This window comes from Gracilinanus agilis, chromosome 4 (assembly GCF_016433145.1).
Source record: "Gracilinanus agilis isolate LMUSP501 chromosome 4, AgileGrace, whole genome shotgun sequence".
NCBI classification, from domain to species: Eukaryota; Metazoa; Chordata; class Mammalia; order Didelphimorphia; family Didelphidae; genus Gracilinanus; species Gracilinanus agilis.
In genome coordinates, this window is record NC_058133.1 from 97,677,886 (window position 1) to 97,701,792 (window position 23,907).

Sequence of the window (23,907 nt, forward strand, 5' to 3'; positions counted from 1 at the left end):
GCCAGGTAGGACCTCGAACCCACAACCTTCTGACCATTTTCCTTACTTTTTACTGAAACTATCCCTAAGTCAAGTTCCTAGCAGTTAATTCTGTTATCCTTTATGTTAAAAAGGGCCATCTACTAACAGAAAGTAGAACTGCAAACAAAATAAACAATTAGATTAACTATGATTGTAAGTAGTCTAATTCAAGTTGTGATGCTGTTTCTTGCCTATCTAAAATGGCCTATTATCCAACAGAATATTACACAGTGGCTTTATATACTACTGTTCCTAACTGTACTTATAGTGATAGGAGGCCTGGCATTCTACCTATTCTTCAGAAAAAAAAACCAAAATGATAATCTGTTCAATCTCAAAGCTGAACTAAAAGCTCACGTTGAAAAAAAACCCAAGTGACCTTGAGAAGAAGCTGGAGGAGAGTTTGGGGGAATCTCAAGGCTTATATAAAAAGCATTGAGAAAGGCTGGAAAAATCCCCCCAGAGTAAGAAGATTTATCTCTCAACACTCCCTCATCATTAGAGCCAACTCAGTCTCTGTCCAGTCCTGCTCCATGCAATGCTGCTCATACTCAAACCACCTCAACTCCTCATCCTGTTCTAACTATCTCTAAATCTGCCCAAACTCCTTTTACCCAAACTATTTCCCCACCTACACCCATTACCTGCTCTATGGCAACTCAAACACAAAAAAACCAAGGGGCAGAAACTGAAAATGATTACAGGCCTATTCCCCTTAAAAGAAGTACCCACCTTTAATAAGACTGGAGATGTAATTTTGCTAAGGCATCATACACCATTCATCCCCCCCAAGATATTGAGAGATGCCAGCAAAATATCCCTTCTTTTGAGGATGATCCTATTGTGATTATTGAAAAGCAAGAGAGCATTTTTTACACATATGATCCCAGATGGATTGATATTGAAAATTTGCTCCAAGCTTTTTTTATAGAAAGAGAAAAAAATAAAATCATGTCTCTTTTCAATCAGGCTCAGGGAAGGAGAGCCTCTGCAAGACTCAAAATAAAACCCCAACAATGAGCGATATTACACAAGACTATGTCAGGCTAGAGAGGCATTATTAACCGCAATGAGAGCTTGATCTGATAGATCTGGTAAATGGATAAAATTCAAAAATCTTAAACAAAACCCCAATGAAAATCCGTCCCAATTTATGGATAGACTTATTGAACTGGGAGATAGATATATAGACCTGGATCTTGCCAGAGAAGGGGATGTCAGACAACTAAGGAGACAGTTTGTGAAAAACAGTTGTAAAGTGGTCAAAAGATTATTTTAAGACCAATTGTCTGAATTGGGCTAGTATGGACCTGGAAGAATTGAAGAGTAGTAGTTTATGTATTTAATGAAAAGAAAGATAAGGAGAATAGTGACTTAGTAGAGACATTAAAGAGAGAAATTAAAAGTAAAAAGCAAATCAAGCAGTGGCCATAGTTCCTTTGCAAGAATACACAAATCAAACACCAATGTGTTACTTCTGTGGAAAAAGGGGTCATGTAATGTTAAACTGTAGAAACTGGAACCAGGTACTCAATAAGATAAATTTTAGAAATAATGGAAACTCTAGGAATAACAACTTTAGAAATAATAACAATAGAAGCATATTTAGAAATACTAATCCAAATGAGGTAAATGATAATTTACAACAATATATCCAAAATGGAGCTTGTCCACGCTATTCTCATGAGTGGAAATCCCAGAGAAATGGCAAGGATCTTTATGATGATCTGAAAGGGGAGAAAGGACTCTGGAATCAGACAGTGAAACCTTTGATTTCCCAGACACTGATATCTTAACACCAGTTATCCCAGTCCATTCTCCCCCACATAATAATAATGAACCGCATGTAACCCTGAAAGTTGGAAATACGTATTATGATTGCTTCTTGGATACTGATGCCTTCATATCAGTGTTGATGAGTACACCTGATTCTGATTCCATTGGTTCTCTAAATGTAGTAGGAGTAACCAGGGCACCTCTGAGAGTCCTAAAACGTTCCCCTCAAATGGTGTCTGTGGTACCTTTATCAATAGAACATTTTTTCCTTCTAATGCCTAGCTCCCCTATACATTTATTAAGGAGAGACCTTTTGTATAAACTTAGAGCTACAATAGCATGCTCTCAAGATGGTGCTATGATGCTAGAATTGCCTAAGGAATGTTTTAATTTGCTCCCTATACTTCTCTCAAACAGTCAGGAGGTGGACAAACCCCCCAACTTTGAAATACCAGCTAATATACCTGAATCTCTCTGAATCACATCATCTGATGTAGGCCTACTCAAATCAGCTGTTCCTGTGCAAATCAAAACAAAAGATGGCCCACTTCCTTCCATTCCTCAGTGCTTCCTCCCTCCCCTGTCTGAGGCAAGGGGTGAGGGTGGAATATGGCACTCAATCTCTAAAAGATTCACCATCACTCCAGAAATACTGGCTCTCTAGGACATCTCCCCACTTCACGCCTTTTCACTAGCTGTCATTTCTTCTTACAATGCTCTCTGTTCTCCACTCTTCCTCCTGGGCCTTTAAGACTCAATTCAAATCCTTCCTTCTGTATAAATCCATTCCTGGTCACCCTGATAGTGCATTCCTTCCAAGATTGCCTTTCATTTACAATGTATTTATTTATCTTATATATATATGGTTGTTTGAAAGTTGTCTTTCCTCCATTTAATTGTAAGTTCCTCCTTAGCTTGAAATTGTCTTTGCCTTCCTTTGTATCTCCAGAGTAGAGCTATGCTTGGTAAGCATTTAATAAATAAATGTTCAGAGTAAGAAGATGGTTCAGTGGATAGAGAGGTAAGCCTGAAGACAGGAGGTCCTGGGTTCCAGTTGCCTAGCCCTTACCATTTGTTTGCCTTGGAACCAATACATAGGATTGATTCTAAGACAGAAAGTAAGGTTTTAAAAATAAATAAATAAATAAATAAATAAATGCCTATTGATTGATCTCTCTAAATTTTCCTACATGGATGAAATAAAAGGTCCAAACTCCCAAACCTCCCAAGAAGATTTGAATCAAATTACCTGTCTTTAATGGTTTTATGAAAGTCAAATGGGACTGTGCCACAGGAACAACTGGCTTATTCATTCTGTTAATGACAGGACCAGAAGTACTATTTGCCAGTGAATCTAAAACATATTTAAAATGAAAGTTAATGTTATAATAAAAAGGAAATTCCAAAATATTTGATTAGTAAGAAAATTAAGACTTTAAAAAAATCAATTAACATGCAAATTTGAAATTACATGTCATAAAAATTACAATTCCATATACTTACCAGTTCAATTTCTCATTTGTAGATTCAGACAAAAACCTTATTATTGCTATGACTACTAAATGGTAATAACAATGGTAAGGACTACTGGCGACAATATCCCAAAGATACACAAATCTTGAATTCTATAAACATTTACTGAGCACCTACTATGTATTAGATTCTGTGCTAAGTTCCAGAGACACAAAGACAAAAACAAACTGACCCTTGTTCTTAAGCTTACATTTTAGTAGGTAAAAATCCACAAAATCTTATGACCATAGATTTAGAGATTAAAGGAACTTTCTGAGGTCATCTAGTCCAACCTCATTATTTTAAACTTTTTCGTATAAATATATGGGAAATCTAGAAAAAGTAATTCCTGAGAATTAGAGGACTAAACAACTGGGTGACCATTAAATGCCTTTCAGAGAAGACAGCACCTGAGCTGTACATGGAAAAGGAAGCTAGGGATCCCATAAGGCAGTGATTCCCAAAGTGGGTGCTACCGCCCCCTGGTGGGTGCTGCAGCGATTCAGGGGGTGGTGATGGCCACAGGTACATTTATCTTTCCTATTAATTGCTATTAAAATTTTTTTAAAAATTAATTTCCAGGGGGCTCAGTAATATTTTTTCTGGAAAGGAGGGCAATAGGCCAAAAAAGTTTACAAATCATTGCCATAAAGGGGAAGGTAAGAAGGGAAAACAATCCTAGCATAAGTATAGCCTATGCAAGAGTACAGAGGTGGAAGATGCAGAAACAGGTCAGTTTGGCTGGAACATAAAGGGTTGGTGGTGATAGGATCAGCCTGAAAAAGGATGAAGATAGACTGAAAAGAACTTTGAATGATGGAATAAGCAATCAATATTTTGTTCTAGTGGCAATAAGGAGCCCTTGAAGCTTTTGAGCAGGGGAGTGAGATGGTCAGAGCTATACATCAAAAGATTTTTTACTGTGGAGAAGAGACTATAGGGAGACTGGAAGCTGCAAGATATTTCCACAAATTAGCTGACCAGTCATCAGGAGCTGAACAAAGAAAAATAATCAAGACAGTGTGGAAGAAGAATTAGCAGTGTGGTTTGGTGAAAAGAGCTCCTGCTCTTGAGTCTAGAAACATACATTTAAATTCTAGCTCTCATGATTAATGCCTGTATAACTTCAGTCAAGACAGTGAGTCTCTCATTTTCTTCATCTGGAAAATGAGGAGGTTCAATCAGATGGGTTCTAAGGTCCCTTTAAGCTCTAGTGCTGTATTTTATGACTGGATATGGGGCTTAGGTAAAGCAAAACATCAAGAAAGGTTCCAGGATTGTAAAGACAGTGAGCCAGGTGATGAACCTCTTGAGGAAGTAGGGAGTGTCATGATTTAATCATGACAAGATCCTGGAAATGGCAGTAGGAGGTCAAGGTAAATTTCGACTTCTTTCTCAGGACCCAAGTTTAAGAGACTATGGGGGAAAAGAAGGCATACCAAGTGTTGGGAAAGGATGCAGCCATTAGAGGGAAGCTAGGTCTCAGTAATGGTTGAGGCAGATGAATTATGGAAAGAAAGTACATATGAAGGGAAGTTTTTTTCCCCATATGGTCCAAATATAGTAAAAGCATGAGTGAGTGGGGGTTAAGGATGGAGATGAGAAAAAGGAGAAGAGATGGATATTTATCCCTTACCTGACTAAAGATGGTTAGGAATTGAGGGTGATAACCATGATAACGAGGAATATGTATCGTCACAAACTTTTGTCCCTGACTTATGTATCATTGCCAACTTACACACATCACTAGCTTAGATACCAGGAAGTGAAAATGACATAAATTTCCCCCTATTTTTGTTTGTAGTCTATAATAGAAAATGATGCTGTAAAAACATATAATAAAGTGGCTAACAAAAGTGGGGAGGGGATCAAAATGCCACAGGTAAAATATTTACATAATGGATAAGTCAAATATCTAACTAGATGATAATGGCAATGAGTTCAAGACTGAAGATTAAATGTGCAGCTATCATTCCTCTTCTAAGTTCCAGTCCTACATTTCCAAGAGCCTGTTACATACTTTCCCTATGGATAGCCTGTTATCATCTAACGCTCAAAGAGAATTTTTGGTCACCATCAGAGGGACATGTGGGAGGTCACTAGCACTTAAAATAAATAGCCAAGACATTTACTTAAAAAATATATTTTTTTTACATACACATAAAAAACTTAATGCATTTTTAGAAGCTATCTCAAAGTTCTACAAGGATCTTGGTGAGGTCCATATTTTTCCTTTCATATTTTCCTTTATATCTATAGTACTCACTCAGAGCCTGGCACAGAGTAGGCATCTGAAAAATGCTTGTTAATTGACTAATTCCATAAATAACCTTCATTTCCCAACTACAGTTGATAGTATTATTATCCTGCCAGTCACTCAAGCAGAAACATTAAACATGACTTTTGATTCCTTCATCATTCCCTACAACTAATACATCCTACTGGTTATTTCAAAAAATTCCTTGTAGATGACCTTTCATTTCCATTCTTAGTGCCATTACCCTAATTCAGTTCCTCAATATCTTAGTCTTAGAATATTGTAGCTGCCTTCTTCTAATTCTAAATCTATGATCCTCCGGCTGTTTTCAAAACATTCTGCAAATAACAGCACTAGAAAAATTTCCTAAATACTCCTTTGATTACAGAAACCAGAGTTAGAAGACACTTTGATTCTAACATTAGATATTACTACTCTCTGTCTAATGCACAGGAAAAAATGTCATTGGCTAATATCTGCTTTTACAATTCAAGTGACTATGTTGTCTTCCCAAAAAGATGACTTAATTTTTAGGAAAAAACTTATATGATTTTTCTTATTTTCATGTCACTTTCTTGTTCAAAAACCTTCAGTAATTCTCAGTGTTGTCTACAGGGTAAATTCCGAAGTCTACCAATCCAGTCTTTCCATAATAAGTCCTCTATCTAACTTTCCAGCATTAAATTCCACTTTTCCTCTACAAGAAACCAAGGTGCTTTTGTGTCTCCACACCTTTTCTTAAGTTTTCCCCCATACTTCTCATATCCAAATTCCACCCATTTCCCCAAGACCCAGTTTAATCTCTATATCCTTTGCAGCTTTTACAAATCATATAAAATAAAAATGATCTTTTGAATTATTGTATATTGTTTATGTCATTCATAGAACTTAACGTACATTGCCTTGAACTACAATGGCATATATGTCTTAAGTCTTCAATTATATAGTAAGATCTTAAGAAATCTAAGTCTAGCTTATATTTCTTAATGTCAGGTAAGGCATCTGGGACAGTGGTTCAAAAATTAAAGATGTCCAATAAAGGGGGCAGCTGGGTAGCTCAGTGGATTGAGAGCCAGGCCTAGAGACGGGAGGTCCTAGGTTCAAACCCGGCCTCAGCCACTTCCCAGCTGTGTGACCCTGGGCAAATCACTTGACCCCCATTGCCTACCCTTACCACTCTTCCACCTATAAGTCAATACACAGAAGTTAAGGGTTTAAAATAAAAAATTAAAAAAAAAAAAAAAGATGTCCAATAAAGATTTATGAATTAATGAGGAAGTAAAAAAATTCTAGCTCAATAATATGTAGGTAGCTTGGACTTCTTCAATGAAGAGAGAAAATGTATTTTAATAAGTTAACAGTTTAACAAAAAAAATTGTTTTTAACTCAAGTTAATAAGATCTGACAAAGAACAAGTGGTTTCATTAGATATATGTGGGAAGAAAAAAAATTTACAACAGTGTATTATAGTAATACCCTTTATATAGATAATCTAGAAATTAGCAATAAATTTTACTAAAACATCTAAAATCAAAATTCAAAGGAATTTTCTTTGGCAACATTAAAAGAGTATGTTTTTTGTTTTCCATTGAATAAATTAAGCTCACCAGTTTTTTTCTTCCGGTTTTGTTTCTCACGAACACTAACATGTTTTGAGGCTGGTGATCTTACAATTGATTTTTTTGTTTTCATGACAGTCAGTGCTTTGGACTTTGCACAAGAAAAATGGATTCTTTTGGTTTCTCTTACTTCCATGTGTTCATTAGCTAAGTCCATTATATTTATATCTTCTAAATTTCCTTCACTTTTTCTTTTATAGCCACCAAAAGCACTTCCAAAGGAAACTGAATTTACTTTATCTTTACAACTCTTTGATTCATTTACAATTGGACGTATGTTTGGAAGGTAAGCACGCAGCATTTCTGTATTTTCACAATCAGTTACTGCAGTGTTAAGACACCGTCTAGATTTTGGGTTATTCATTCCAGTTCTCTTTCTTTCAGAGTACTTTGGCTTACTTTTAGTAACAGTAGCTGAAAGTATTGGACGCTTCTTATATTGTTCCTTGAAATTACAAGGATTTTTCTGAACTGTAGAAACCTTACAATGATTCTCATCTGAAGGGCCAGAGTAATGTAATTTAATTTCTACTAGTTTGGTTTCTTTGGGAATAACATTTGGAAAGGCTTGATCATCAGACACAAACTGTAACATTTTATTGTTCTTCCAATTAAGAGTTGACTCTGATAATGGAGAATTTTCATTTGCTAAAGATAACTGTGAAAACTGCTGAGATGTGCATACCTCTGTTTTATTATTTTTTATGAACTGATCTGGTGAGAGAATAGGATCAATAGATACTGGTTCTAGACTTTCATTCAGCTCATAACTATTAGTCACAAAGGAATCTGGGCTTAAAATTATCCTTTGAAAAAATGGTTTGTGTATTTCATATATCTTTTGTGACTCAAAATTTGTATCCTTCGAATCACCTTTCATGAACTGATCAGGTGAAATAATTGGCATAGATTCTAGATCTTTATCAGCCAAATAGTTATCACTTACAAAAGAATCTGGACTTAAAAAAGTTCTTTGATTTTGCAGGTGTAGTGTTGAAGAATGTTCTGGAGTAAAAACAGGTAATCTTATGTTACTGAAGTCCAGATGATCCTTAGCATTGCTTTCTTGTACTGATTTAGTAACAGTGTTGTACATATTTTTACTAATTACTTCTTCAACCAAATGAAAACCTTTCAAAAGGCTAGCATCTTGTGCTTCCTTCAGTAATTCTCTGTTTTCCGGTGCATGAAGAAGGGTATAGGTGGTTGATCGACGGACAGAAAGTGGAGTGCCAATATCATTGGGGCTTTTTTTAAAAACAGGACTAATGGGTGATACAGGCAATTGATTGTCTTCTGTATTTAAAGAATTACTTCCCATGAGGGGACAATCTTCCAATGCAACCAAATTTTCGCAGGCTTGTAGTGGGCTTCTTAATTTGTCACTCTTCTGAGGAACATGAAAGGCATTATTAACATTTTTAATATTTGAACGCCTTTTAGAAAGCCTTGAGGAAGATGAAATGTCCTTCTTTTTAAGAGTATCCCAAAGACTTCTCTGAAAAGTAAACAGAAGATTGGTTAGCTGATAGTTGAAAGTTAGTGTCTAATAAAGAACTAATATATAAAGTACCTAATTATATTAAGTAAGGGCTTTTGGAAATATTAATGACAGACTAGATAGTCTTTAAGGAGACATTAACTTAGTGTATATATTGGGGTAAGAGGAAATAATGGGGAAGTAAGCCATACACAAATAATTATAATGATAAACAGAATACAGAGAATTATATAAAAAGGTATTTTTGTATACATCATTAATTACTAATTATTTTCATATATTAATTTTTTTAAAGTTAAGTTGAAAGCAAAACAAAAACTATTTTCAAAGTTTAAAATATAATTACCTTTTTCTTTTTTGGCTGTTCTGCGTTCCCTAATAATATTGCTTGATGTTTCAGAACATCATTCACAAGAAAAGTTACCATCTCTCGTATTCTGCCTTCATTGAATGGTGTCCAAGTTACAGAAACAAAAATTCTTTCTTTAGGCTACAAAAAGATAAAGAACACTATTAATACATATTGTACCTAAACTGAAAATTAAATATATTGATTTCTTTATCAATCTCCCCTTTACTTTAAAGTAATAAAAGAAGCAACAATTACTTTCATTGATGTCAAGTATTAAAACTGATGGAGGGGCAGCTGGGTAGCTCAGTGGATTGAGAGTCAGGCCTAGAGAAGGGAGGTCGTAGGTTCAAATCCGGCCTCAGACACTTCCCAGTTGTGTGACCCTGGGCAAGTCACTTGACCCTCATTACCCACCCTTACCACTCTTCCGCCTAGGAGCCAATACACAGAAGTTAAGGGTTTAAAAATGTAAAAAACACAAAAAACTGATGGAAGCAATAACCAGATTAATTGCATGCATTTGTTTTAGAGATGCTTTATAAATTGTACATGTGATTAAGAGAAAAAGTTAAAGAAAATTATCCAATTAGATTATAAAAAACTGTTTGCCATCTTCTAATTCTATTAGCAGCTTTCAGTAGTTTCAATTATCCTGATGTCTAATAAGACCTACTGCCTCAAGCTTAAATAACTTTATCTAAAATAAATTATGAGGGAATGGGGTTTGTAGCATTCATTTGACTAATTGACATCTATTCTGACTAAAATTTGAAGAACTTTTGTACTTAACAGGTAAACCTCTTAAAATACATCTCAGTGCTTTTAATAAAGGTCTCGAGAGCTCTCTTAAAATTACTATTGCAGGGGATTGCTGGGCAGCTCAGTGGATTGAGAGCCAGGCCTAGAGATGGAAGGTCCTAGGTTCAAATCTGGCCTCAAGATACTTCCCAGCTGTGTGACCCTGGGCAAGTCACTTAACTCCCATTGCCTAGCCCTTACCACTCTTCTGCCTTGGAACCAATACAAAATATTGATTCCAAAATGGAAGATAAAGGTTTTAAAAAAAATTGTTGCTGCAATCTAATTCAAAAGCAATTATAACAATTTTCATAAACTCCTTTTCTTATTTTTTCAGGCTTATAACAATTACTCTTTTTCCTAACTCAAATTCATTAAACAAAAAGTAAAGAGAAATAGGAAATAGCTCTAATTCGACAATCTTCCTCTCACTAATAAACTTTACTCAAAGATTTATTAATTGCCTACTATGTGCAGAGCTGGAAATATTCCTGAAGCATAGTTCTGACAATGTCAATTCCTCTTGCTTATGGTCCAGTGGCTCTCTATTGCCTTTAAAATTAAGCGCCCACTATGTGCTAGATACAGGGGATACAAAGATAAAAATGAAACAACACCTTCCAACAAGGACTTCACATGTTATTATATACTCCTCTCTTTAGAATTTAAAACCCTTCACATCTCAGCCCCAATCTACCTCTTCTAGTCCTACCCAACTACACAGTCCAGCCAAACTAGTCCTAGCATGATCTTAAACACACATGACCTATGGAATTAGAAGAGCCATCTTTCATGCCTAAAATGTACTCCTTCCCTTCCACCTCTTGGAATATGTAGCTTTTTTTCAAAGCTCAACTCAAGAGTCAACTACCAAAATCACATTTAACTTGTGTGGAAGAGGCTATTATGGTATACTAAAGTCCTATTTCTGACACATACTTGCTATGTGACTAGGCAAATCACTTAAACTTTTAATAAACTCAGGAAATTCTCCCTAAGGCTACAAGTTCCTGAGCAATTGCAGGTCTGTGCTGTTGTAAGAGGGGAAACTAGATATTTAAGGTATGGTCGCCAGGAATCTGATTAGCTCGATTCCAAATTTAAAAGACCCAAGTCAGGATGACTTTTATGGAAGTTTATTCACAATTAGGAAGGTTGAAGGTAGGGAAATAGAGAGAGACTCTGGCCCGGACTTGATGAGAATTTAGAGGAGCACAGAGGTTAATTAAACAAGGCTACTAGCCACAAGGCCTTTTACATTTAGAGAGGCAAGAGGCCTCCTGGAGAGTAGAGCCTCCAGAAACGCCAAGGGAGAAGAAAGGAAGTCAGCCTAACTTACCCACGTGACAATTCGGAGGGGAAGCCACCTGAGGTCTCAGCAGAGAGCCTTCAACACTAAGTTCAAAGCACCAACTGCCTCCACAGAAAGTTACCATCATACTTAAAAAGATAGCAGCTTTCGTCACTTCCTGCATCCACCTTCCATTTCAAGTGGACAAATGGCAGCCTCAACACTGTTTTGGACTGCCAAAAGAGCAGTCCCTTGTTCTTGATTTGTTATTTATTGTCACGTATGGGTAACTAATCTCCCCTCCCCACTAAGTTGGGTGAGGTGACTATTTCTGATGGCTAGAGTCGAACAATGAATGAGGATGAGCTAATTCTATTTACACAATCCCCCCTCCTGATGATCATATTGAGTGCCTAGTCAACCCAAGTGATCATTTTACATAATCATCTTATACCCACAAAGGTCTTCTAACTACAACAGTTAGAGATAAGAGAGGAATGGAAGAGAGAGAAAACAAAACCAATGTTTTGCTAGGTGCATTGACAAGAAACCAATTGGAGGCAGTCCCCTATTGGCATAAAATGTACATTCAAAGTAACTATTCAAACCCCATCAGTTTAATCAATTGTACCCCAAAGTTCATTCTGGATCTCTTTATGCAATGTAGATTCTTCAGGCATTCTGCAAACGATTCATTCTCTGGATTAAGGAATCAGCAAGCTTCTTTCCCTGAGAATTTTTTTTTCTCTAACAAAAAATTAAATCTTGGATTTCATAAAAATACAATCCCCGTAAAGAAGGTATTTAAAAATGAAATACCCAGATCGGCTCAGGATACATGGTGGCCTCCTGAGGTCTCAGCAGAGATCCTTCAACACCAAGTTCAAAGCTCCAACTGCCTCCATAGGAAGTTACCATCATATTTAAAAGATAGCATCTTTCGTCACTTCCTGCATCCACCTTCAATTTTCAAGTCGACAAATGGCAGCCTCATCACTGTTTTGGACTGCCAAAAGGGTAGTCCCTTGTTCTTGATTTGTTACTTGTCATGTGTGGGTAACTGATCTCCCCTCCCCTCTAAGTTGGGTGGGGTGACATTATTTCTGATGACTAGAGTCTAACTGAATGAGGATGAGCTAATTCCATTTATACACTGTTAAAGCAAGTTTTACTCCCTAGGAATTCCAAAGCCAAATATTCCAAATCCAGAAATTAAGTGCCTATTTCACATATTTATAAATGTAAGAGGAGATAGCAGGGAATCATATTCCCCAAACAAGAAATGCTCCCCAAGGACAAAAATAGTTCCATATTTGTCTCTTTATTCTCAGCAACAAGCTCAATACTTGACATGTAACAGATCGTTAATAAATGTTTGTTAATTGATTTTCTTCTTTGTATCAAACAGTCCCTGCCCTTTGAGATCTTATATTCTTTTAGAGGAACACAAAATGTAATATATTAGCAAGAGAATTTGATAATGGAGAGAACACTAACAACCTGCAGGGAGAAGGAAAGTTTTGGATACCTGCTGCACCTAGAAGAAAGCGAAGATTTCAAAGTGTCAGAAACGAAGAGGGAAAGAATACATTTTCTGTGCTGGATGCTATAAAGACAGAGAATCTTTCTTCCCCAGCTATCACTGCTCCTCCATATCCATTCATGTCAGCTCTACCCCATCTACCTTCTTCCTCCTCCCATTGTGCCCATGGAATGTAGTCTGATTAACATTCCGTCCTGCTTCCTGAATTCATGAACACCTGGTTCCTCCGGTCTTGTATGTAGCCTCCTTCACTCATGCTCTTGATCCCTCAGGCCCTGGAAGAAGCTATTCTTGCTCCTCACTGCCATTTCTAGACCCTCTAATTTACTACCTCCACTCTCACTAAATATGGCATTTTCTAATTTTCATTCTCTTCCTTTCAAGTAGTTCCTTTCCTGCTGCCTAAATATAGGGATTAAAATTATCTCTAGAGATTGGTTTTTCTTATTTTTAAAAAATTACTTAACCTGCCAGGTCAATACATCCTGATTGTGGTCGAATGACTCTCTGGGACCATCACAAAGCAAATGGAAATTCCTGGCCTAGATGTGTTTTTTGGAAGTTCATTATTCAATCTCTCCCTTGAACATCCCAAGATATCTTTAATTGGTGATAGCTAATTCAGAGGTGATCCAACAGATCCTCAGTCTACAGGAAAACTATTATTATTGAACTTTTCCTATAAGACTGAGTCTATGAAAGGAGCACATTCCTCAGGATAAGAAGAATGCAAAAGTCTATAGAGTGAAGGATTCTCCCTAATATAGCCTTTATAATCCAAGACGCTGATATAAAAATAATACAGTATGTAAAAAATGAATTCTCCCACTAAATAAGTCTATCTCTATCATCTTAAAACGAACAAAAAACTATCATCTGTGTAATTAGAAACTGCTCCCAAGAACTCCAATTCCCAGCATTCCATGTTCCTTCTCACATTGCATGCTAACATAGGGAGGATATAAGTTTTGTGTAGCCCTGCTCTCTTCCTGTAATCATGACTGCTGAAGCAGGCTTTTTGGAGAGGCAGGAGAACTTAAATGGATTTACTTTTTGTTGGATAATTAGGTTTGAACTTCTATTTCTTTTAGTTTATTTTCTTTCTATTTCAAGTGATTATTAAGTTTATGAAATATAATACTCGGGGTTATTACATGTTAATTTAAATCTTACACATAAATGAATTCTACCCCAAGCTCTATCTCTTTCTTCATATTCTCAATTAAGATCCTGGGGAAGAGGGAAGGTAGCATCTACATTAGAACTTCTACCTTGGACTCAGTTTCTCATTCTTGGTTATATTGTTGACCCTACCAAAAAGTACCAAGGATTCCAGGCCTCCTATTCCTAGAACCTTTTGCCCCCATCTTCCTGGCACTTTCTGTCCCACTTGTTCCTAGAACTCTCCACCTGTAAAATGCCCTGATCCCTCCCTAACTCAGCCCACTGCCCACCTCCCTTTGTTTGAAACCCACTCCCTCTTTTCTCCTAGCTGAGTATATTCAGTACTAGGCTGAATGCTTCCATGATCTTATTCAATCTCCAGGAGCTTGTTCTTCAATCATCTCTCTAATTTTCATCCTCTCCTTATCCACTAACTGGCTTCCTAACTGACTAAACTACTCAAATTCCCTCAGATCCTTAAAAATCTACCAATTTCTCTTCTGTCACAGATAAACTCCTAGAAAAAGCTGTCTAAACTTATTTCCATTTACTCACCTACTACTTACTTTTCATCTTGTGGGTTTTCTGACTTCACCATTCAATTAAGAACTTTTCTCTCAAAGAGAATAATCTCTCTATTGCTAAATCCAATGGTCTTTTCTGAGTCCTCATCCTTCTTGACATCTTTCTTTCTGCATTATGGCACTAATGATAATCCTCTCCTTTTGGATACTTTGTCCTTTTTAGGTTTTTGTAACTCTTTTGTTGTGGTATTCCCAATTCAAGTTGCAACCCATTAACTGTGTGTATGCCAAGGTACTTGTCCTGGGTCCTCCCCTTTTCCCTCTCTATACTCTCCTTATACTCATATCTTATTAGTAATCTCATTAGATTCCATTCATTCAATTATGAGCTACACAGAGAAGACCTTCAGATCTACTTAGCACATGTCACTCCTGAGCTCCAGTCCAACATTTCCAAATCTTCATATTGATGCTGAATGTCTCAGGTATCTCAAATTCAACATGTATAAACATGAATTTACTATTTTGTCTCCTAAAATTACCCTCCTCCTAAGTTCTCTATTTCTGTCAGTCACCACTATTTCCCCATATTCACAGCATAGGAGTTACTAGTTACTAGTTCTCATACTCATAATATTAATTCTCATTAAATTCAACCCGCCCCATCACCAAATCCAAGCAGTTACTGGATTTTAGTAAATTTACTTCCACAGTATCTCTTGCATCTAGTCCTTTCTTTCTATTCACATTATAAACACTGGAGTTCAAGCTTTCATTGACCACTTGCCTATCTACCGAAACAGTACCTAAACTAGTCTCCTCTCAACCAACTTTACCCCTCTTCAACAAGTCATCCACAAAGCTATCATACTGGCATTCCTAAGTTCAGGTCTGACCATGACACTCACTGCTCAAGAAATTTTAGTGGCTCCCTCTTGCTCTTAAATAAATACAAACATCTTTTTTGGGGAATTTAAGCCCTTCATAATCTGTCTCCATTCCATCTTTGTAGGCTAATGCTACGATTATTCCTCCTTACACACTCCAGTTTCCTGCCTCTATACTCTTGCATGGGTTGTCATTTGTATCTTAAATGCTCTCTTTATCTCTGCTTCCTGGAATCCCCAAGTCCCTTTCAAAGCTAAATTCAACTACCATCTCCTATAAGAACCTTTTCCCCCCAGAGGCCTCCATCCCCAAATTAGTTAGTATATATTTGATATATACTTATTTACAAATTATTATATCAAATAAAATATTTGTAAAGTGCTTAACAGAGTGCCTGACACATAAAAGATACTAAATAAATGCTTATTCCCTCCCCTTCCAACTCCAATTCTGGTTCTCTGTCCCCACTTCATCTAGGGAGACAAATATCAACATTTCTTTTTAATAATTGACATTTGTGTAGTGTTAGTGCAAAGAACTTACATAAACTTTGCTATTTTTTAGGTTCATCTGAAATATGGAAGGACTGGAAAAGGATGGCTTCTGGGGTCTTTCCCAGTTCTAGAGCTATGATCTGTAAAATGTGAATAGAAAGACAAACTATCTACCTGAGTTGTTTCTATAAAATATGGAGAATACCTAGAATCACAGATTTTGAGCTGGAAAGGTTCTCCATTCTAACCAACCCCCTGATTTCACAAATGAACAAACTAGAGACAAGAGACATAAAATATGATTTGTCCTGGGGGCAAGACTTGAAACAATCCAAATCCAAAATTCTTTCTTCTACTTTACCACTTGCACTGCTTATCTCACATTGGCACAAAGAACAAATTAAAAGATATAAAGTGCTTTGTAAATCTTAAAGGGAAATATAAATGTAAGCTATTATAATTTTATCAACATAACTCAGCTCTAAAACTCTTTGATTACATGTTGAATCTTGAAGGACTTAAGAAAGTTGAGTACATTTCAGAAGATAAATTGAAAACAAAGTTTTAAAAAGAATGATGCACACTAGGCCAAGTCGTGCTATATAATTAAGATTTAGCCCATGCATCTTAAAATAAAAAGTACAACGAGTCTTGTTTTTTAAAGTTAAGCAATATTTGCCATGGATAACTTTGTCTCTCCCAAGGGTACACTGAGCTCAAGATAGGGTAGGAATTGGAGAAAAAACAAGTGCTAAAAAGAAAAAATTTTCAAAGCAACTTCTTTGGTTTAAAATATGAGATACATATTAAAACACGTTGTTTCGCCAGTTCTTTTATATTTTGACATCATAAATAGTATCATAGAATTTTGGAGCCGGAATACAATTCAATGATTTCACCAACTTTTAGGATTATGCTATTCTCTCTACCTTGGCTTTCCTAATACAGCTATCTCATGGTTCTTTTCGTATCTGTCTGACTTTTCCTTTTCAGTATCTCTTGCTGGATCATCATACTACCTTAGGCTTCTGTGCTCTCTTCTTCCTCTCTTGATGATCTCATTAATTTCTGTGGATTCAATTATCATCTTTATTTAGATGATTCCCAGATCTATATACTCAACCTTTACCTCTTCTGGGCTTTTAATGCACATCACCAAATGACTACTGGACAACTACTCCAAGACATATCTTATGCATGCTAACCTCAACATATATCCAAAACAGAACTCATTAACTTCCCTACTAAATCTGCCCCTTTTCTGAATTTCCTTTTTCTACTAGGGGAACTCTAATCTTTGAGTTCCAGGCTTATAACCTTGGGGTCATCTACTCTTTCTCTCCCTTGTCTCTCATATCCAATTGAATTTATGGACAGTACTGATATCTCACTTCTCTTACTCACAAGATTATTACACCTCATCACTCTACTGTCATAGCCTCTTAACTGATTTTCCAGTTTTGAGATTCTCTTTTCCAATTCATTCATAGCTGTCAAAGCCATCTTCCAAAAAACATAGGGTTTGATCATGTCACTTATCTACTAAAACATCTTCAGTAAAAATACTCACTTCTCTGAATGGCCTTAATAACCTGTTTCCAGCCAAACTAAACAATACAATTCATCACTTCATATATTTTATATTTCAGACAGACAGCCTACTTGAGTTTTATCTTTTATTTTCATAACTTTCCCCAGGCTATGGTCCATGTTTCAACCTCCTAGAATTCTTGGTTTCCTTCTTCAAGGCTGTACATATGAATCACATCCTACAGCAAAGTCCTTCCAAGGTCTTTTACTATTATTAGCGATTTAGTACTAATTAATAGTGCTAATTAAATGCTACTAATATTAGTTATTAACTATCTTATGCAATCCATATTTGTATAAATGTTCATTTACGCAGTGTGATAAGTATATAAGCTAACCTTAGTTATTAATACTAACCTTAGTACTATTCTTATTAGGTTTTAATACCAGCACTAATTAATAATGCTGAGATTACTAATAGTAATAATAAATAACGCTAGTTATTTTAAATTATCTTCTGTTCTGCTTATTAAATATTAAGAAAAGCTTCTTGAGAGTTAAGGACAGGTGGTTTCTGCCTTTGTATTCCCATTAATACTTTGCTTGCCAATTAGTCAACAAACATGTATTTATTAAACACTTACTATGTGCCAAGCATCTCCTCATAAGCAGTGGAGATAAAAAGAAAAGCAAAAACAAGCTCTGTCCCCAAGAAGCTCACAATTCCAACGGAGTAGGGGGAACGGGGAAACTGGGGGGTGGGGTGGAGGACATGGGGGGCATGGAGGGCGAGTACAACTGTGTTTATAAACGATATATTACAAAGTAGATGGGAGGAAATCTCAGAGAGAAGGCACTGACATTAAGGTGGACTGGGAGCTGTTTCCTGAAGGTGGGATTTTAGCTGAGATTTGAAAACAGCTAGATAGCAGATAATGTACTTCAAATCAATGACGCAATTGATTTATAATTAATTGCTAATAATTAATTATTTAATTATTATGTACGATAATTAATTAATAATAATTTATTAATTAGGAACCGATAACAGAGCATCAGCCCAGAAATCAAAGATGGGCATGCGTGGAAGAGTCTCATTACAAAGTCTCAGGATCACTTCCTAAAAGAGACAATGGACTCTAAACAAGTTGCCCGTTGGTTTTCTTTCTCTTTAGGAGGGGGGATTCTTAGAATGTCCCACAGCAAAAACGTGCGAGGAGACAAGGAGTAGCGTTGCGGGGAGTCGCGGAGAGGAAGGATTCTTGGTCGGGGTAAAGGAGCCCTACGTCGACATGCCTGCCCTCTGGCTTTCCTTACCTGCAGAATACAGCTCTGCGGGGAGACGCTGAAGCCTTGGTCCGCCTTCGGTAGCCTGGCCACTCTCACCTCCACCACCTCCTCGTTCGGGTTGTCCAGGATCAAGGGCAAGGTCCGGGAGGCTCCAACCCGTACATCGCCGAAGCAGAGGAAGGGAGGTCTGGAGAAGTGGCTGAGCCTCAGCAGTACCGGGGAGCCACTGACCTCCGTGCCCCAAGAAGTCTGCTGCCCACGAGGAGGACCCGGGCCGGGACCCCGCGCCCAGCGGCTCTTGGTGGCGTCTGGCCCCTGCAGCCCCACTGACATGGCTTCCCAGGAGACCTTCGCCAGGAAGGCTTCGGACGAGAAGGAAGAAGCTAGTGCGGCCCAGAAGGGCCCCTGCGTCTGCTCCGCACCCGAAAGCGGAACGGGCAGAGGGGAGCTCGAAAAACTTAATCTCTGCTAGGGTCTCCCTTCTGGCTCACAGGAGTTACGAGTTATTCGCCAGTCACCCAACAACCTCAAAACAACTCCCTCTCCGGACAAATTCAAAAAATCCCTCAGCCGCCAATCAGAAACCAGGAACGGAACGTCTCTCTGAGACAATCTGACCAATGGCGACAGGAGTCTTGGAGATGCCGACCAATGGGGCTGCAGCGACTTTTTTAAATTTGATAGTTGACCACCCCTGGCCAAAAGGAAGGCTATCACTCCCTGGAAAGCTGAATGGAAAGGCTTAGGCTTAGGCTAGGAAATCCACAATGAATTTTCCGTAGGATGGCAGTTACTGGGGCGGGTCCTATGTAATATTAACGAGCAAAACCTTACTTTCCATTCCTATTTGTTCTCTCTATGACTAAATGGACTAATGAAGCATTTAGTAAGCACTTACTGTGTACAACTCTGCTAAGCCCACCTCCACCCCAAACCCATCCACATTCTAATTGCTCTTCAGACGTTTTCTATTATGTCTGACTATTTATGACCCTATTTGGAGTTTTCTTGGCAAAGATACTGCATTGGTTTTCCATTTCCTTCTCTGCCTAATTTCACAAATGAGAAAACTCAGGCAAACAGGATTAAGTGACTTGCTCGGGGTCACACAATTAGTGTCTGAAACACGATTTGGATTCAGGAAGATGAGCCTTTCCTGACTTCAGACCTTTTCCAATGCACCATCCGACTGCCCCAAAATATATATTTGGGTCAACTTAAATATAAAGAGGTTTTCTGTCCAGCAAAATTACTCCAATGTTGAAAAAAGCTTGTTTCTACCCAAACTGTTTCCCACAATTACATACTTCTCTGACACCTTTCTCACATAAATAACTTGCATATTCAAGACTTCTTACCAGTATGTGCCCTCTCTTATCTAGTAAACAGTGAGAAATAAGGGAAGGCTGTCTAACTTAAATATTTAAGATTTTTCTCCAGTATGAGAGACCTGGTGATGATGTGAGCTTGTGTAAAAGTCTTTTCCAAATTCATTACACAGGGTTTCTCTCCAGTATGAAACCCCTGATATTCAGTGAAGAAACAGGCATTGATTGAAATCTTTTCCAAATCCTTTATTGTTATAAGATGTCCCTCTAGTAGGGATCCTCTGGTCTTCAGTAATTTGACTGCTGGCAACTTTTCCCAAATGTTTCCCTTCTGCCTTGCTGTTCTCTTTCCTGAAAAGGTTCTCAGACCACACTTTTAAAAGTCATTTATTTATTTGTTTGTGGGTTACATTAAAATTCCCAGATATCTTCCTCTTTCACTAGAGAAGGCATCATTCACACACACACACACAATATATATATATATATATATATATATATATATATGTCTTGCATGTTTTTATTTATCAATTCTTTCTGTTGGAAGTGGACATTCACAAGTTATTCTTTAAACATTATTTCTGTTGTTGTACATAATGATCTCTTGACTCTAGGCGTTAAGCTTTTCATAATTTCATGTAGATCTTTCCATGTTTTAGTATTGCATCACAATAATACGTCACAACTTATTCAGCCATTCCCTAATTGATTGGCACCCCACGCCTTAATTTCTAGTTCTTTGCCACCATAAAAAAGAGCTGCTTAAATATTTTAGGTCATATAGGTTCTTTTCCATTTTTCCTTGATATCATTGGGAAACACCTATCAGTATTAGTGGATCTAAAAGCATATACAGTTTTATAACTCTCTAGGTATAATTCTAGATTACTCTCCAAAATAGTTGAATCAGTACACAATTCCACCAACAATGTTACTAGTATCCCCATTTTTCCACATCCCCTCCAACATTTGTCATCTTTCCTTTTTATCATTTTAACCAATCTGATAGGTGTCAGAAGATCTGAGTTGTTTCGATTAGCACTTCTCTAATCAATAATGATTTCAAGCATTTTTCTATGATTTTATATAGCTCTGATTTCTTTATCAAAAAAACTATTCCTATGTCTTGACCATTTATCAATTGGGGAATGACTACTATTCTTATAAATTTGACAAAGTTCACTCTGTATTTGAGATATGAGGCCTCTCTCCAAGAATCTGTCTATATATTCCACACCCCCCAATTTTCTGCTTTCCTTCTTATCTTGGTTATGTTAGCTTTATTAGTACAAAACTTTTCCATTTAATGTAATACAAATTACCTATTTTACATCTCACAATGTTTTCTATCTTGTTTATTAATAAATTCTTCTCCTATCCATAACTATGATGGGAAATACTTGCCCTATTCTTCTAATTTGTTTATGATATCTGCCCGTGTGTCTAGATCATATATCTATTTTGATCTTATTTTGGTAAACAGTATAGTTTCCACAGACTGCTTTCCAGTTTTCCCAACAATTTTTACCAAATGGAGTATTCTTATCATAAAAACTAGGATCTTTACTTTTGCAAATACAAGGTTATCATAATCTTTTTACTGTTTGCTAAATGTCTGTTCTGTTCCACTGATCTACTTTTCTATTTCTGAGCCAGTACTAAATAGTTTTGATAATTATTGCTTTATCATAGTTTAACATCTGGGACTATTAGACCTACTTCCTTTACTTTTTTTTTTTCACTAATTCCTTTGATATTCTTGACTTTTTGTTCTTCCAAATGAATTTTGTCATTTTTTCTAGTTAAAAAAAAATTTTTTGGCAATTTAATTGGGATGGCATTGAATAAGATTAAGTAGGATTTTTATTTTAATTCTATTGGCTTTGTCTACCCATAAACGATTAATATTCCTCCCGTTATTTAAATCTGATTTTGTGTAAAAAGTGTTTTATAACTATATTCATGTAGTTCCTTGGTTTATTTTGGCAGGTGTATTCCCAGGTATTTTATTCTGCCTATGGTTATTTTAAATGGAGTATCATAATTTATTCTTGCAAGATTTTGTTAGTGATAAATAGAAATGCCAATTAATTATTGGATTTATTTTGTACCCTACTTTTGCTAAAATTATAGTTTCAACTAACTTTTTAGTTGAATCTCTAGGATTTTCCACATGTACTATCATATCATTTGTAAAAAGACAGAGTTTTAGTACTTTTTCTTCTCTTATTGCTATTGCTAGTATTTCTGATACAATATTGAATACTATTGGTGATAATGGGCATCCTTGTTTCACTCCTGCTCTTATTAGGAAGTCTAGTTTATCCTTGTTACAAATACTTCTTAGTGGTTTTAGGTAGATCATTCTTATCATTTTTAAGAAAGAATCTATTCATACCTATGTCTTCCAAAGTTTTTAATAGGAATGAGTGTTGTATTTTATCAAAGACTATTTCTGCAACTAGTGGTATAATCAGAAGATTTTCATTACTTTTCTTATGTTAATAGTTTTCTTTTTACTAAACCATCCTTACAATTCCTGGCATAAATCCTGTTTGGTCACAAGGTGTAATCATTGTAATATGTTGCTGTAATCTCCTCCCTAATATTTTATTTAGGACTTTTGTATCCATATTCATTAATGAAATTGGATTATAATTTTCTTTCTCATTTTGTTCTTCCTAGTTTAGGTATTAGTGCCATATTATAAAGGAGTTTGGTAGGACTCCTTCTTTACCTATTACTTAAAATTATTTATTAAATGTTAGAACTAGTTGATCTTTAAATGTTTGGTAGAATTAATTTGCAAATACCTCATGTCCTGGTTTTTTTTTTCCTTAGGAAGTTAATTTATGGCCTGTTCAATTTCTTTTTTTAAAACAGGTGTATTTAGACATTTTATCTCCTCTGAGAGTCTAGGCAATTTATACTTTGTAAGTATTCTTACTTTTCACTTGCACTGTTAAATTTGTTGGCATCTAATTGAACAAAATAACCTATAATTGCTTGATTTTGTCTTCATTATTGGTATATTCATGTTTTCCATATTTGATTATAGTGATTTGGTTTTCTTCTTTTTAAAAATCATATTAATCAATGCTTTATCTGTTTTGTTGGTTATTTTATAAAACCAACTCCAAGTTTTATTAACTCATTGGTTTTCTTATACTCAATTTTATTTACCTTTCCTTTAATTTTAAGGATTTCCAATTTGATGTTTAGTTGGGGATCTAATTTTCTAAATTACATTTCTAATGCATAGCCCTGTTCTTTCTCTATTTTAATGAAATAAGCATTTAGTGATATAAAATTTCCTCTACTGTTTGTGTTGTATCCTATTGATTTAGCATGTTCTCTCATAATTTATCATTCTCCTTAATAAAATTGTTTCAGGGACTTTTTCTTTAACTCACTCATTTAAGATTTAGTTTAGATTGTTTCAGTTTAGTGTCCAATTAGTTTTTACTCTGTTTCCAAAGTCTTTATTAAATATGTTTTATAGCATCATGTTGCAAAAAATCATGCATTTACTATTTCTGCTATTCTTTATTGAACTATAAAGTTTCTGTGCCCTAATATAGTCAATTTTTAATAGGTACCATGTACCCCTGAGAAGGCACATTCCTTTCTATTCCAGTTCAATTCTCTCCATATATCATATTTAGCTTGTCTGAGAATCTTTTTATTTCCTTGACTTCTTTCTTAGTTTTGGGTTATATTTATACAGTTCTGAGACTGAGAAAGTTGAAATCTCTCATTATTATTGTTTCGCTACCTATTTCCACTTGTAACTCATTTAGTTTTTCTTTTAAAAGTTTGGATGCTATAACATTTGGTGCCTATTGGTTTAGTACTGATGTTTCTGTATAGTGCCTTTTAACATAATGTAGTTTTCCTATTTATCTTTTTTAATTAAATCTATTTCAGCTTCAACTTATAGATCATGATTGCTATCCTTGCTTTTTTCCCCATTAACTGAAGCATAGTATGTTCTGCTCTAGCCCTTTATTTTTATTCTG

The 23,907-nt window shown here is 36.0% G+C and overlaps 1 protein-coding gene across 1 annotated transcript in view; it reads right to left on the bottom strand.

Annotated features, from left to right (window-relative positions):
- Nucleotides 1-18,893, bottom strand: part of ASPM (assembly factor for spindle microtubules) — a 67,210-nt gene extending 48,317 nt beyond the window's left edge. The window contains exons 1-4 of the mRNA XM_044672806.1: nucleotides 18,588-18,893; nucleotides 9,033-9,176; nucleotides 7,174-8,683; nucleotides 3,047-3,151 (exon numbers count right to left, since the gene is read on the bottom strand). Of these exons, the coding sequence (XP_044528741.1) occupies nucleotides 3,047-3,151; nucleotides 7,174-8,683; nucleotides 9,033-9,176; nucleotides 18,588-18,893 (2,065 nt within the window). The remainder of the gene's footprint in view (nucleotides 1-3,046; nucleotides 3,152-7,173; nucleotides 8,684-9,032; nucleotides 9,177-18,587) is intronic.
- Between the last annotated feature and the right edge of the window lie 5,014 nt (nucleotides 18,894-23,907).